Source organism: Chrysochloris asiatica, unplaced genomic scaffold, assembly GCF_000296735.1.
Source record: "Chrysochloris asiatica unplaced genomic scaffold, ChrAsi1.0 scaffold00071, whole genome shotgun sequence".
Taxonomy (NCBI): domain Eukaryota; kingdom Metazoa; phylum Chordata; class Mammalia; order Afrosoricida; family Chrysochloridae; genus Chrysochloris; species Chrysochloris asiatica.
The window spans coordinates 4,948,306-4,964,608 of record NW_006408589.1 but is presented as its reverse complement, the minus strand read 5'-3'; the positions used below and the strand labels follow the sequence as shown (position 1 = coordinate 4,964,608).

The 16,303-nt window shown below is 39.6% G+C and overlaps 1 protein-coding gene across 1 annotated transcript in view; it reads left to right on the top strand.

Moving 5' to 3' along the window:
- ATP6V0E1 (ATPase, H+ transporting, lysosomal 9kDa, V0 subunit e1) overlaps nt 1-16,303 on the top strand; it is a 62,183-nt gene that overhangs the window by 14,917 nt on the left and 30,963 nt on the right. The window contains exon 2 of the mRNA XM_006864806.1: nt 9,673-9,720. Within this exon, the coding sequence (XP_006864868.1) occupies nt 9,673-9,720 (48 nt within the window). The remainder of the gene's footprint in view (nt 1-9,672; nt 9,721-16,303) is intronic.

Here is a 16,303-nt window from a genome sequence, read left to right as displayed (position 1 = left end):
TTGCTACAATTCACTTGCCTGGGTGCTTTGCTCTTCAATTTGTACAACAGATATTCCAGATACCTATGAAGTCTGTCGCTGCTGCTGCCATTTATGTACTCCCAACTGAGTTCCAAGTAAGGGGCTGCTTCTGCTGTGGGTATTCCACTGACAGCTCTAGCCTCGTGACTCTTCTCTTCAGTCCTCTCCCTTGCCTCTGACAGGATCATCCTCTGTTCATCTTCTGTTAGGAGGGCATTCAGGAGTGTTTGACAGTATGTCCAGGTATGCTGATGTGTGGCAAGTATCTAGGGAAACTGCTCAGTCAATGTATTTATTTATCAGATTGATAGAATCAGCAAGTTCCTCTTCCAATTATACAAATCAGAGGAAAGGATAAGGAGTATGGATCAAGGTATACAGGAGTTGGCACTTTGCAGATGGGATATAATCCCAAGGAAGCAGACAGGACTAAATGTCCCATTGCATGTGTGGGCAGGGGGCCATACTTACCCCAGGACCTCCGTGCGCCTCACAGACTAATCCATCACCTGATAGGTACCCAGCGGCGGGGGAGGAGAGGAGTGCATGCTGCGGGTGCTGTTGTTGGGATGTGAGCAACAAGACTCCACAGGTTCACCTGAAACATGCCCCCCATACCGCTTGCTCCTCTTCGTCCTCCGTCTGTCTTCTCAGAGGAGCTACAAGATTCTTTATGTTGTCATTTCACAAAGTCATTAAAACATCCATCACAAAATGTTTTCTTCCCACTTGTTTTAGTACAAAACAAATCTAATTGCAATATCGTATTAAAGTCATTGGACAAATTTTCAGACCCTTTTACTCCATCTGCCAGTTTGTACTGCAGCCAAACCTGTTTACCTGTTTACATAGCACCTTGAGTTTCCCCTTCTGTAAGACAGCCTTCTCACCGCCCGCCCCCCCCCCCCCCCCAGCCAAAGTAACGTAATTTCCCAGAATGAGCCTAAGAGGGCTCATCTACAGAAATTTACTGATCCCTTTTCTTATTTTACATGGTATAACACTGCCAGTCAGCTGCACCTCTTCTCTTGTGACCCCTCATAAACTTTTTCCTTTCAACTTGGTAGGAGACTTTTTGTAAGAACCTGTGAACGCTTTGATAAACTGCTGCCTTTGGTGCTACAGTTAGAAAGTGGAACCCTGTCAGGGTGCATTCCCACATGGCCCTAGGAACAGCTTTCAAGCACTGGGCCTCTACAAACCAGCCAAATCCAGGGAGTCAGTTCAGGGTCTCCAGGGTTCCTGGTCTGAAAAGGGAAGTGAAATACAGAACAGGATCCCCAAGGGCTGTTTTTAGGATGAAAATCATGAGAGTCAGAAAAGCTTTGACAGGGGTTAAAAGAATTAGAAAAGACTTACAGGAAAAAAGAAGCCGCCTTGGCTCATTCTTTGGTACCAACCAGATCCCTTTCTCTGGTATTCCTCTGCCAGGTCTGAAAATACCATCCTCCTCATGGGACTTTCACCCATTCTTAAACCTTAGCTGATTTTCCTTATTGTACTAAAACCTTTGCTCTTGGAAGGGAATCTGACATCCTGCTGGTTCTTACAGGGAACTTACACTGGCAAAGCTGATGTGTGTAACTATTGGTATCAGCTCAGACTCTCTGGAGTCTTCCTCCATTGCCAGTTGGTTGACAAGAGGCCAGGGACCAGACACCTCCTGAACTGAAAAAGGGGTTTCCAGCTGTGTTTTCTGCTCTCCTCAAGGATGAAGTCAGAGCATGGGCCCCACATTGGGTAATCCCAAAATGTTGGGTCCAATGGGTCCAGTGCCCTGGAGCAATTGAGTCCAATCAGTGATCACTCCAAGTGAAACAGAAAGCAGACTTCCTAAAGAAAGGCTTTCTCTAACTGAGCACTGTCTGCATCGGGTACTCAGTTAGTTTTTGTTACAAACAATATTAATGCTGTGTTTTTTTAAAAATAATGCTAGTCACATACTACATTCAGGTGGGCTATAATTCTAATATTGACAATAAATCACAAAGGCGTCGCCATGCCCCAGTTAGCATTCTTAAAGGAGGGCATGGCTAACCATTTTAGTTTTAGTGCCTGCTTGTCCAGATGGTCCCTCCTTATCAGAATTTATGAATACAGGAACCAGGCTCCAGGCAGAAGCAGACAATCATTAACATTCTAATCTAAAATAGTTAAAACATATATTTAAGAAACAGTGACAGATTGGGGGGCTTGGGTATATAAGATGCTTTAAACCGGGCTTGATTGTGTTTACTCTTAGCTAAGCAAAATAGTGAATGTGAGCAAAATGACTGCATTCCTGCTCTCAACACAATAAACAGATCTGTCTTGCGAGAACTAAACTACAGCCAGATGCTCCTTAGGGGCCATGGTGGGACTTCATCTCATGTACTGTGAACATGTTGTTAGGAGGGACCTGTCAATGGAGAAGTACATCATGCTTGGGTCAGCAGGAAAAATAGATAATCAACAAGATGGATTGACACAGTGGTTAAAACAGTGGGCTCAAACAGAGCAACGATTGTGAGGATGGCATAGGACCTGGTGGTGTTTTGTTATCTTGTGCAAAGGGTGACTATGAATCAGAACCAACTCTGTTTCTACTAACAGTAACAACAAATGTATATGTGTGTATATATGTACACACACATAAGAGCGCTTCAAAATGTTCATGAAAAAATTAGTCTTCTAATTACACTCTTCCATGAACTTTTTGAAGTTTCCTTGTATATATAGATATTTACTTTTACTTACACAGACATGTAAATATATACTTTGTGTGTGTACATTTATACACATACAAACATATATGTGTGTATATAGATAGATACACACACACATATATGTAAAAGACCTCATTAAAGTATTAAAGAGTAAAGATGTCACCTTGAGGACTAAGATGCCCTTGACCCTAGTCATTGTATTTTAAATCACCTCATATGCAAAAGCTGGATAATGTATGTGTGTGTGTGTATATGTACATGTTGTTGTTAAGTGCCATCGAGTCAATTCTGACCCATAGCAACCCTGTGTAGGATTTCCGAGGAGTGGCTGATGAGCTTGAACTGCCAACCCCTTGTGGTACACTCTCTCTCTCTCTCTCTCTCTCTCTCTCTCTCTCTCTCTCTCACACACACACAGACGTACGTTTTCTTATCTTGTTTGTTGTCTGTGCCCCTCCCTAGCCTAACTGTCATGTGAATTTCACCGGGGCAGAGATTAAGAGATTTTCATTAGTCTTATTCCCTGCTGTCACCCCAGAGCCTGGCACATTCTAGATACCCAATGAAAAATCTGTTGAATACCTGCATGTGTCAATAACATACACACAGAGAGAGAACTTCTAACAGATGAGTTAAAAATGAATAAATGTAAGTTTTGATATTTGGTTTGTGCAGTCTAGGAGATAGTTTTGCTGAGCCCCTGGGATGTGGAGACCTGTTTTAGGAAATCTCTAAGTGGAGTATAGATGAGGAACCATTGTTGTTAGGTGCCTTTGAACCTGTTCTGATTTATAGTGACTCAATACACAAGGGTCCTGATTTATAGTGACTCTATACACAAGGGTCCTTAGCCATTCTCACAGTTGTTAGATTTAAGCTCATTGTTTTTGCCACTTTGTCAGTCCATCTCCTTGGGGCTTTTCCTCGTTTTTGCTGACCCTTCACTTTTCCAAGTATGATGTCCTTCTCCAGGTCCTTCTTGACAACATGTCCAGAGTATGAGCGATGAAGCTCCCAAGGAACAATCTAGTCATAGTTCTTCCAAAAAGGAATTGTTCATTCTCCGGGCATTCTATTGTAATTCAATATTCTTTACACCAAACCATAATCCAGATGCATCAATTCTTCTCTGGTTTTCGTTACTCTTTGTCCAGACTTTGCATGCTAATGAGGTGACTGAAAATACAATGGCTTGGGTCAAGGGCACATTAGTTTTCAAAGTGACATCTTTGCTCTTTAACACTAACGAGATCTTCTGCAGTAAATTTGCCTAATGCAATACTTTGTTTGATTTCTTAACTGCTGCTTCCTTGGATGTTGATTATGGATCCAAGTAAAATGAAATCTTTGGCAGCTTCAGTATTTTCTTTGTCTGTCATGATGTTATGGTAAATATTTTGATTTATTTACATTGAGATGCAAGCCACACTGAAGGCTTTAGGATTGTTCTGCATATCATAGGTTGTTAATGAGTTTTCCTCCATCCTACTGCCATATCTTCTTATAATTCAGATTCTTCTTTTATTTGACAATAGTTGTTTTCCAGATTTCTTTTACAGACTAGTGATTGTCTCTAGTGCTGCATCATTTTATTTCTACTTGTATTCCATAAATTCCTGGAGCCTTGTTTTTCACCAGTGTCTTCAGTGCAGGTTGGTCTTCTTCCTTTAATACCATCTGTACTTGATCATATGGTACTTCTTGAAATGGTTGAACATCGACCAGTTCTTTTTGGTACATTAACTTTGTTCTTTTAAAAAAACAAAAAAAACAAAAAAAAACTTTTTATTGTGAATTGAGTGAAGGTTTATAGTGCAGATCAAATAATATACTTTGCTTCATTGCATGGTTGCAATCCCTTCCATGTACCAACAGCTAACAGCATTTACCTCTATTCACTGTAACTACTGCATTTCTCCCTGTCTCTCCCACTACTTCCATCTTTCCTCTGCTAACCTCCCTCTTATTGTATTTTGGCTGCTCTGTCACCCATGTTAACATGTGTCTACCCTCTAGCATGTGAATAATTTTCCCTCCCCATCGCAGGACTGTCATAGATTGTTTCTTTTATCAAGGAAACCTGTCTTTTAGCTTTTTACAACATTGGTCTTGTTTATAAAAATACAATGTTTGTCCTTTTGTGATTGATTAATTTCACTCAACACAGTGTCTTCCTGGTTCAACCATGTTATGAGGTATTTCACAGATTCATCATTATTATTTAATATTCTGTAGCATTGTATTGTTTATGTAACCAGTCTTCTGTTGATGGGCATTTAGGCTATCTCCATCTTTTTGTTATGTCTCTTATAGACAGCATATGAAGGATCCTGTTTTCTTTTCCTCCCTGCTCTTTATGTTTCTTGACTGGTACATTTAATCCACATACATTCAGCGTAATTATCAATAGGTATGAATTGATCATTGTCTTTTTTCTGTGTATATGTTTTTGGGATACTGTTGGATTCTTTGTTCCACATAATTTTCTATGCTGAGTGCATTTTGTTTGTGGGTTTTCTTTACATTTTCATTTCTGTCATATTAATGTTTACCAAATCTTTCTGATTTTCCTTTTTTTGTTTTGACATGCAGGTGTATTATTTTTCTTTGAGGTTACCATGTAATTTATTAATTTTTTCCCCTGCTTAAAACAAAAGCAAGGAAAACATAATACAAACTTTATAAGAATTCAGGAAAACACTATAAGAACAAACAGACAAAATAAATGCAAAGTTTGAAACAATACAAAACCTGCATTGTTTTCAAGCTTTTGTCTTGAAATCTGTTTGACTTCCTTCACATTGGAAGTTCTGTTTCTGCACTATTCCCTCTTTTTATTTGTAGTTGACTTCATTATACATTGATATCTCTGGTTCCCTATTTTCAGTCTTACAGGTTTGTTTTACTTTAATCTTTCTACCTGGATTGAGTTCTGGATTGTGTTGTCAAGTACAGTAATCTTAGGTTGTTGTTTGCCGTTGATGGTTCTCAGTCCAAAGAACACCCTGTAGTATCTTTTTGTAAAGTTGGTCTGGTCATTACAAATTCCTTCAATCTCTGTTTATCAGGAAATGTGCTAATTTTGGTGTCCTCTTTGAATGACGGTTTTGCTGAGCATATGATTCTTGGTTGGCAGTCTTCTTCTTTCATAGTTTTGTATATGTCATTCCATTGCCTTCTTGTCTGCCTGGTTTCTGCTGAGGGATCAGAGCTTAGTCTTATTGGTTCTCCTTTGTAGGTAACTTATTGTTTTTCCTGAGCTGCTCAAGTATTCTTTCCTTGCCTTTGATTTTGGAAAGTTTGATTATGATATGTCTTATTGATTTTCTTTGGGAAGATCTGTCATGTTTGGGGTTCATTCAGCTTCTTGTATGCTTATCTTGTCTTTCATGATACCAGGGAAGTTTTCCTCTAGCAACTCTTTGACAGTTTTCTCTGTGCTTGTCTCTTCCTAGTCTAGAATTCCGATCACCCTTAAGTTGTCACTCTTCGTGGTGTCTCACATAACTCTTAGACTGTCTTCGGATTTTTTTCATTTTTTTTTCCAGTTCTTCTAGCATACTAATTATTGAGAGGTTTATTTTCAAGTTTACTAATTTGGGTTTCCTTTGCTTCACATCTACTCCTTTGCCCTTTCAATGTATTGTCCATATCTGACATCTTAGTATTAATCTTCTGGATTTCTAATTGCAGGTTTTGTATTATTTCAAAATTTGCGTTTATTTTGTCTGTTTGTTCTTATGGTGTTTTCCTGAATTCTTATAAAGTTTTTATTGTGTTCTTCTTGCTTTCCTCGATCTTTCTGTCATTCCTTTGAAGGTACCTAATTATCATTACATTTTTTTTCAGTTAGTTCTATGACCTTTTCTTCCTCAGAAACACTTTCTGTCTCTGCCTCTTGGTCATTTATTTAATCCATTGTCTCTTGTTTCTTCGTGTGAGCTAAAATTGTTTTGCTGTCTCTGGGGTATTGTGGGGTTGTTGTATTTGTAAAACAGTGCAGTTGTTGGATCTAGAGAGGAGAAATCTCTGAGGGGTTGGGGGGAACTCCTGCTATTCAAGGAGCTCACAAAGTGGTTGTGGAAGGAATGTGACTGCAGAGTTCCTGGCCCCAGATGGAGTTCCTATTGGCCTCAATGTTATCTGTGTTTAAGACCCTCAGTCCAGAAGTAGTTCATGGGGGCCCTTGATGGAGCTGGTTTCAGTGTCTGTTAGGATAACAAGGAAGCTGGGGGCAGCATGACTGATTCAATGCTGGTCTGGTATTTTTGCGGGTTTTGTAGGTTTGGAGCTGAGGTCACTTGAATCCAGGCACTAAAGCGGCACAGCCAGCCCACCTCATAGTGGCATAGCTCCCAACCACGTGGTTCTGAATTCTCAGAGAAGCAGTGATGTGATGGTGGTGGATGAGGGTGGGAGCTGGCCATACTTCTGGTCACGGGAATTATACAATAAAAGAAGAAATCACACCTTTTCTGTTGCCTGTGAGAATCTGCTGTTAGGTCTCCCTCTGCCACCAAAGCTGTTCACAAGAATTGTGGAGCTAAGTCTAGCCTCCTGCTGTCCCTGCTTTGCTGTCCGGCTAGAAAGCTCTCCTTCTACCTCTCTCACCTTTCTTCTGAAGTTCAGGGTGCCAGAATTTTCATCTGTGTCTGTTTTATTTTGTCTCTCGTATGTTTGCTGTAGAGGGTCTATGTAGTGAGTCTGCCTAGTCTGCTGTGTTGGCAGAAGTCACTCTGTTTATTCTTTTCATCTTGTTCTGATGCTTCCTGCATCATTCAGTATTTTGCCCATTGTTATTGTTAATCACCATCAAGTCGGTTCCAACCCATAGCGACCCTGTATAGGGTTTCTGAGGAGTGGCTGGGGAGCTTGAACCACCCACTTTGCAATTCCAACCAACTTTGTAGTCCAGTGTCTTAAACCACAGTGCTAGAATCCTTCAATATTGTAGCCCCAAACTTGAGTTTGTTCTTTAGTTCTTTTAGCTTGAGAAATGCTGTATGTTCTTTCCCTTTTTGACTCCAGGTCTTTGCACATTTCATTATAATACTTTTCTTTGTCTTCTCAAAGCTATCGTTGGAAATATTTTGCTCAATTTTTTATGTCATCATTTCTTCCAGTTGCTTAGCTTCTCTACTTCCAATAGCAAGTATCAGAGTCTCTTATGTCCAGTTTGGTCTTTTTTCTTTCTGCGTTTTTAATGACCTTTTGCTTTCTTCAAATCTGATGTTCGTCACGTGATCCCACAACTCCTCTGGTCTTTGGTCACTAGTGTCTAATGCATCAAATCTGAACTTGAGATGGTCTGTGAATTCAGGTAAGATATACTTAAGGGCATAATTTGACCCTGTGGTCTTATTTTAATTTTCTTCACCTTCAACCTGAACTTTTTGTTGTTAAGTGCCATCGAGTCAGTTCTGACTCATAGCAGTCCTATATAGAGTTTCTGAGGAATAGCTGGTGAGTTTGAACCACTGACCTGCGGTTCAAACGGACTTGCATTCCAGTGCTTATCCTACGGCACCACAGCAGGGCTCCAACCTGTACTTGCATACAGGTAATTGATGGTGTGTTCCCAGCTGTCTCCTGGCCTTTTGGCTAATCACACTGAGCTTCTCCATCATCTCTTTCCATAGATGTAGTCAATTTGATTCTTGTTTAGTCCATCTGACAAGGTACACGTGTATAGTCGTAAACCTCGCCATTAAAAGATCTTAAACTAGAGAGAGATATAATTGATGTTTTAGAAAGAGGAATGTTTCGAACCTGTCAGCAGCTAGTTGACCAGATGAACCTGATGAGTTTTGGTGCTAACAGTGAGAATTAAAAGGAAGAAGAAGAAATCTACATGAGGGGCGTTTTAGATTCCTGGGGCTGCTGTAACAAAGTACCAGAATGTGGTTGGTAAAAGGACAGAAATGTATTGGCTCATGGCTCTAAAAACTAGAAGTCCAGAAGGCTGAATTCTTTGTAAAGGCGCTAGGGGAAGATCATTGTACTCTCTCCTAACTTCTAGTAGTCCCAGGCTTCCCTTGGCTTGTACCTGCAACATAACTTTATCTCTGCATCCGTGATTACATGGAGCATTTCTCTACATGCCTGTCTCGCCTCCTTTTTTATGTGGACACTACTCTGACTGAGTTTGGACCCACTCTACTCCAGTATGACTTTATATGAACTTAATTGGTAGCATCTTCAAATACCCTGTTGTCTAACAAGGCACATTCATAGGTGCAGGGGTTAGGACTTCAGCGTGTCTCTTTGGAGGTTACATACAGTTCCATCCACAATGGGGAGAGATACTTCAAAAATGAATACATAGCATTTGGTGACTGAATGTGAAGGTGCAAACGAGGGAGGAGCAAACAGATGGCAGATTTGAGGGTGGGTTGGATGGGTGGAAATGTCAGAGATTCAAATGGGGATTAGGAGAGTCAGAAGAAGACCTTTTGGGAGGAGACAGTAGATGAGAATATCATTAATTCATTTAGAAATGTTGTACTTCAGCTTGTCAAAGATCTAAGTTTAAACTGTTTCTTAGATAGGAATGAAGGCTGTAAGACGCCAAGGTTACAGAGTGATATTTTAGAAGTACAATATTGCTTCATTGCAGAGAATACTACCAAATAGTGCAAGTGATCTGAATACTACCAATAGGGTAAATGATTTGAATGTCAAAACTAATTGTCACTGTGACCTTTACTGTTTGATTTAAGATGGGTTTGAATTAGACATCTCATCTCTGGCATCAGTACGTAGCCCTTAAAACAGTTTCTACCAAGTGTACCCCAGGGAGCACTGCAATCAATCTACTGGGTGTTGGAACAGATTCAGATCCATTTTCCTGGTGCACGACCCATGTCAGTTTGCCAGCTTGGGAAGGGAATATAAACTGCTGCAGAATTTGTTATCTAAGAACAAACACATGTATTTCTTTTTTTAGAGTCATCATTACCATGTTGGTGACCTGCTCAGTTTGCTGCTACCTGTTGTAAGTATGATATCTCTCACACGTTTTTCTCCTACGTTGATCAGTGTTCTTGGTAGTTATGATGTGTGTGATTGAAAATTAAATCAGCAGAGCATGAGTTGTTGTGAAGCTTTATGCCTTTGTTTTAGTAGTCCCAGCCCCTTATGTAGCATCTAGAAATAAATCCTCAGTTGAAAACAGCACACTTTTCCTATGTCCAGTGTGTTTATTTAAGATATGTACAGATGCTCTGTCCTTCTGGGAATACAAATTAATTTATTTGGCACACATTTAGAGGTTATAAATAGCCAGGAATTGAAGCTGTACTGTTCTGTGTTTGATTACCTGGGAAGTATTTAGGCCTACTTATTCCACTTAAATATATCACTAGAAAACCAGGCAAGTCATTCTGTATTAACACTTTTGTTTCTCTGATGAACAGAAGTTGAGCTAGAATGGTTATAATCAAGTAGAGTAAGTTTTTTTTTTTTTTTTTGTGTGTGTGTGTGTGCTTAACAGTTTTAACATTGCAAGCTATATCAAAGTATATATAGCAACTATTTGAATAGGTTAGGAGCCCTGATGGCACTGTACTGCTACCTGAAAGATTGGCAGTTCGAACCACTCCATGGGAGAAAGATGAGGGGTTTTGCTCCCATAAGGATTTACAGACTTGGGAACCCTATACAGGGTCACTATGAGTCAGAATCGACTTGATGGCCATGGGCATTTGAATAGATTAAATTATTGAATGAAACTATTTTAAGATTTGGCAGTTCAAACCCACCAGCCACTCCTCAGAAACCCAAGACAGGGTCGCGATGGGTTGGAATCCACTCGATGGTACTTAACAATAAAACAAAAAGATGTTTCCTTTTGTCAACACATAATTGAGAAATACTGTTTTTATCCTCATGGGTACCACAAGTGATGGAACTGCAGTGGAACATTCTAAAAGACTTTTCCAACTCTTGTGTACATTCTCCCCTTCCCTAAAGAGTATGGAACAGCCACGCCCCAGAAGAAAACTGCATATCAGTCAACCAATGAACAGAGTAACGACTTCAGAGTATTCAAAGAGCCTTGGGATTTCTTTTCTTTCCTTTTAAAAAATTGATATGCAATGTGAAGCTGATGTCCTCCCAATGTGAACTATCACACAATTCACAATAAAGCATTAAAAAAAATTGATAAACAGTTCACATACCATAAAATTCATTCCTTTAGAGATTTCTTTGTAGTTTAGAGCCAGTGATTCTCTTTTCTTGAAGAGAACTTTCTGTCTTCCTGAGACCTCAATGGTATAGAAAGTGTTGGTGTTGGTGAAACCATTGTTTAATGTTCTTGTGAGGTAGGAAGCATTCCTGACCCTGAATCTCTGAATGTCCTAGGTCTAGGGATGTTTGTACCAAGGTTTTTCAAAGAAGTTTGTGGAAATAAGCCAAACTCCAGTTCTTGGCATAGATCAAACTCTGCTCCTGACAAGGAGTTATTGCCATGAATTTTGGCTACCTGGCCAGTCATTCAGTCAGTTATTTAAGTGCATCTTGAGGTAATTAAAGCTGAATCATAATACATTATGAAAGTTTTGCTAAATGACAGTGGTGGTGTTTGACTGTCTCAGCAGTAAGGCTCAGAGGATGTGATTTTTCCAGAGACTGTTTATTTAATCTTTCTTATTTGATAAAGAGGTTAAAGAGGCTTTTTCAGGTGATAGGTCAGGTTCTGGGATGGAAGTCTGACAAGTTGTGGATAGAGGGCATTCTTATACCAGCTGTGTTCAACTCTGAAGACTAAATGAGAAGGAATGCAGTCATCATCAAGAATTCATTATGTTTGTAAAATAATGTAATTGAATAGTGACTTGTCCTACTGAATCTTGTAGAAATAAAAAAAACAAAAAACAAAAAACCCCACAAAACTTGTTGGCATTGAGCCTACTCCACCTTGTGGAAACTCTGTGTGTGTGTTACAGAGTAGAACTGTGCTGCACAGGCTTTTTTTGGCTGTAAACTCTCCAGAGGAGTCCTGCTGTGGTACTGTGGGATAAAACACTGGACTGCAAGGTCGATGTTCAAGCTCACCAACCTCTCCTTGGAAAAATCCTATACAGGATAGCTGTGAATCGGAGCCAACTCAACGGCACTTGACAGCAACAACAACAATCTTTACAGAAGAAGATCACCAGACTTTTCTTCCACAGAGTCCCTGGATGGGTTTGAACCAAAGACCTGACCAGGGAGTTCTTTATCAATCAGGATGCCAAGGAGAAATCCTGTGATTTCAAAGGCCTTTGTTTATATTGCTTTGAAGATCTCTGCAGCGTTACCAGTAAAACTGCTTAAAAGTCAGGAAATGATTGCATAAAGAAATGACTTGAAATGAAACCAAGGATAGAGCAAAAATGTTTTGTGATTTTTCTGGTTCTCAGTTGTCATTGAAATTTAGTTCATTTTCATGATAGTTTCTTTAAAAGAAATAAACAGAAACACTTCCAGTCAGTGTCTTTGCCTATTTTCATTTTGGAGCACACACGGAACAAGTGGATGTAGTTGGAAGTTATTTCACGTTGGATCTTACTGACTGAATTAGGAACTATCCATGAGTCCTTGCCTCCTGTTGGAGACTTTAGACCATCTTTTCCCTCTGACAATGGGTCAGTGCCATCACAGTCATTGTAATAAATGTGTACACAGTGTTCCAATAGTAGTTCATCTGGAGCCCATTTTATGGGGAAATGAGCTGGGTAGTATTTACTTCTTGAAATTATTAATTTTTTTTTTTTCCTTTTGTTTTTTTCCAGAGACTGTTTTAAAAGTCTAAAAATATGGGTGGAATTCAAACCCCAAATGTTTTACATATCTTATTCCACAAAAGGATTTGATTTTATACTAAATTAGAAATTCAAAGAAAACTGTTTGACACCATTAAGCATGCTTTCTTAAAAATACCTCTCTTGAAATAAGGCACACCCAAAGAGACTGGGTTTCCTAAGCAAAGTCATATTTTGAAATATATTCGTGAACTTTTAAATTGCCTTTCTGTTTGTGGCAGTATTTTTTTCTTTCCAGACTGTTCTAGCTTACGGTTTGATTCCATGGGGTAGAACTTGTTTGAACTCTTACTAAATCAGCATCGCTGCCAGTAGAATCCAGTGGGTCTGTTAAGGAAACTTGGAGTACTGTAAGTCTCGTCTTCCCCTCTTTGAGGCACATGATAATTTTTGTCTCTTAATCATACAGTCCGATTATAATTTCTAATTTCTTTTGGTCTTAATTTTTAAAATCAAATTAGGTTGTAGTTTACCTACAGTCACAAAACTCACATCTTCAGGGTAAATTAGAAATTCAGTGTTATATTGTGAAGTTGTAGTTTTTGTCCTTGACTGTGAATCTTAACCAGCAGAGTTATGTACAGGAAATACTTACTGGGAGTCAGGAGACCTTGGTTCTTCTAGAGTGAGTAGTACTTGGCCTGATTATGCTATAGGATGGTTTTTGTGAATTTTTTTTTAAATTTAGGAGCTATGTGTGAAAGCTTATTAAAAATAAGAAGAATAACAAAAATGCTAAGGTAATAATTCCACTGTTTGTTAAATAACGCCATTTGTGACATGTATGTATTAGGCCTTAAGGAGCTCTGGTAGTGTAGTGGTTACGAGTTGGGCTGCTAACATCAAAGTTAGTAGTTCAAAACTACCAGCAGTTCCATGGGAGAAAGATGAGGCTTTCTGCTCCCGTAAACACAGCCTCGGAAACCCTGTGCAGGGTTGCTATGAGTCAGAACTGACTCCACGGCACACCACCACCATCATATGTTAGGCCATGTTGGGTTAGTTCAAATTACATGTTGCATTAATTCACTCAACATGTTTTTACTTAGAACCTACTGTGGGATAAAGCAATAGACTGCAAGGTTGGTTTGAACTACAAGGTCAGCGGTTCAAATTCACCAGCTGCTCCTCAGAAACCCTATACAGGGTCACTATGAGTCAGAACTGACTGGACGGCACTTCACAACAACAACAACATGTACTGGATCTGGGAGCAGTGGTAGAATTCTTGCTTTCCATGTGGGAGACCTGAGCAATTCATAAAGGAAAGCTAGTTCTTAAGGGTCGTGGAGTCGGTTCTGAATCATAGTGACCCTGCACAGGGTTTCCGAGGTCAAAGCTTGGGTTTCATTTTATTTACTAGTTTTCTAGATAATGAATTGCATCCTCCCATGGTGACAATTATATTTGCTTTGTTTTAGTATCATGATTGTATGCATTTAAGCATGCTTAATGTGATTCGGTCCTATGTTATTAGTATCTTTGTTGATGTTAAAATTGTCCCACCTTTGACTAGTGGGAGCCTATTCCAGCTGATTCCTAAATCCCTTCAGCATAACTGCTGAATGTGTTTTATTTGGCCTTCTGTTATTTGGTTGTTCTCAGTCACTGCTGAAGGACTGCATGGTTGGTAAAGCAGAGGGTCAGCTAAAAGCGGGAGACCCTCAGTGAGATGGATTGACACAGTAGCTGCAACAATGGACTCAAACTTGTAATGACTGTGAGGAGAGCACAGGACCAGGCAGCGTTTTGTTCTGTTTTACTGTTGCTCTGAGTTGGAGCTGACATGATGCCACCTAACAACAAAAGGAAGGAGCCCTAGCGACATGCAATGGGTTAAGTGTTGGGCTGCTATTAAGAGAGTCAGCAGTTCAAACCCACCAACCACTCCTCAGGAGAAAGATGAGGCTGTCTACTCCAGTAAAGATTTATCATCTCAGAAACACGAAGGAGCTGTTCTCAGTTTTACTGTGTCTGATAGGATCACTGTAAGTTGGAATCAACTCCATGGTAGTGGATAACAGCATAAGGAACCCAGACAGCACATTGGTTAAACACTAAGCTACTAACTGAATGGTCAGTGGTTAAAACCCACCAGGTGCTCTGTGGGAAGATGTGGCAGTCTGCTTCCCTAAGGTTAAAGACTTGGAAGCCCTAGGGCAGTTCTCCTCTGCCCTATAGTGTTGCTGTGAGCTGGGACCAACTCAATGTTTGGTTTGAAAACTGCAAAAATGATTGACTTATTAAAGTCTGTCTTTGCCTCCAGATTTGAGACTTCTTATGGACAGAAAATTGTTGTTACCATTTTAAAATTAATTTCAGCAAAATTTTACTTGCATGTGATATTATTGGTATTGTTCATGATGTTTGCATTTCACAGGTTCACCTTGTTTGGAATGGGTACAAATATGACTCTCTTCTGATCAGTTGGCCAAGAAGCTGCCTTCCAAAATTCTTGGCCTAGATGAGTGAGCACCTCCAGTGCTATATCAGCATGTTGAAATATTTCAGTATTCAATTCCTGGAGCCTTGTTTTTTGCCCCTGCCTCCAGTGCAGCTTGGACCTCTTCCTTCAGTACCATTGTTTCTTAATAATAAGCTACCTCTTGAAATGGTTCATCACTGACCATTTCTTTTTGGCACAGTGACTCTGTATTCATTCCATCTTCTTTTGAGTTCTTTGTATATCTTTCAATACTTTGTTTATAGACTCCTTCAGTATTGCGAGTTTAGGCTTGAATGTTTTGATCAGTTCTTTCAGCTTTTGAGACATGCTGAGTATGTTCTTCCCATTTGGTTTTCTAACTCCAGGTCTTTGCACGTTTCATTCTAATACTTTGTATTCTTGAACTGCCCTTTGAAAATTTCTGCTCAGCTCTTTTACTTCCTCATTTCTTCCATTTACTTTAGCTTCTCTATGCTCATGAGTAAGTTTTAGAGTTTTATTCTGGCATCCGTTTTGGTCTTTTCTTCCTTTCTTGTCTTTTTGATGAGCTTTTGCTTTCTTCTTGTCTGATGTTCTTGATATCATCACACTACTCTTCTGGTCTTCAGCCATTATTGTCTAATGCATCAAGTCTCTTCTTGAGATGGTGTGTTATGTGCAACGTCATATTTTGGTTCTCTTGGACTTAACTTCAACTTTTCTTCAGCTTCAGACTGAACTTGTATAAGAGCAAATGATGATACATTGACAGGGAGCTGTTAGAAATTCAGTCCAGATTCAGAAAAGAACATGGAACTAAGGATATCATTGCTGGTGTCAGATGAATCTTGGCTGAAAGGAGAGAACACTAGAAAGATGTTTGCTTGTACTTTATTGACTATGCAAGGGGCATTCAACGTGTGGGTCATGACAAGCTGTAGATAACATTGCAAAGAATGGGTATTCCAGAGCACTGAATTATGATCATGAGAAACTTGTACATAGACCAAGAGTCAGTCATTCAAACAAAACAAGGGGATACTACTGCATGTATAAAATCGGGAGAGGTTTGTGCCAGGGTAGTATCCTTGCACCATACTTACTCAATCTGTAGGAGTCCTGGTATGACGCTGCAGGATAATGCACTGGATCTCAATGCCACTTTGAACCACAAAGTCGACAGTTCAAGCTCACCAGCCACTCCTCGAAAACCCTAGATGGGGTTGCTGTGAGTTGGAACTGACTAAATGGCCCTTAAAAACAACAGTATTCAGTCTGTATGCAGAGCAAATAATCCAAGAAACTGGATTATATGTTGAAGAACACGGTATCAGAATTATCATTAA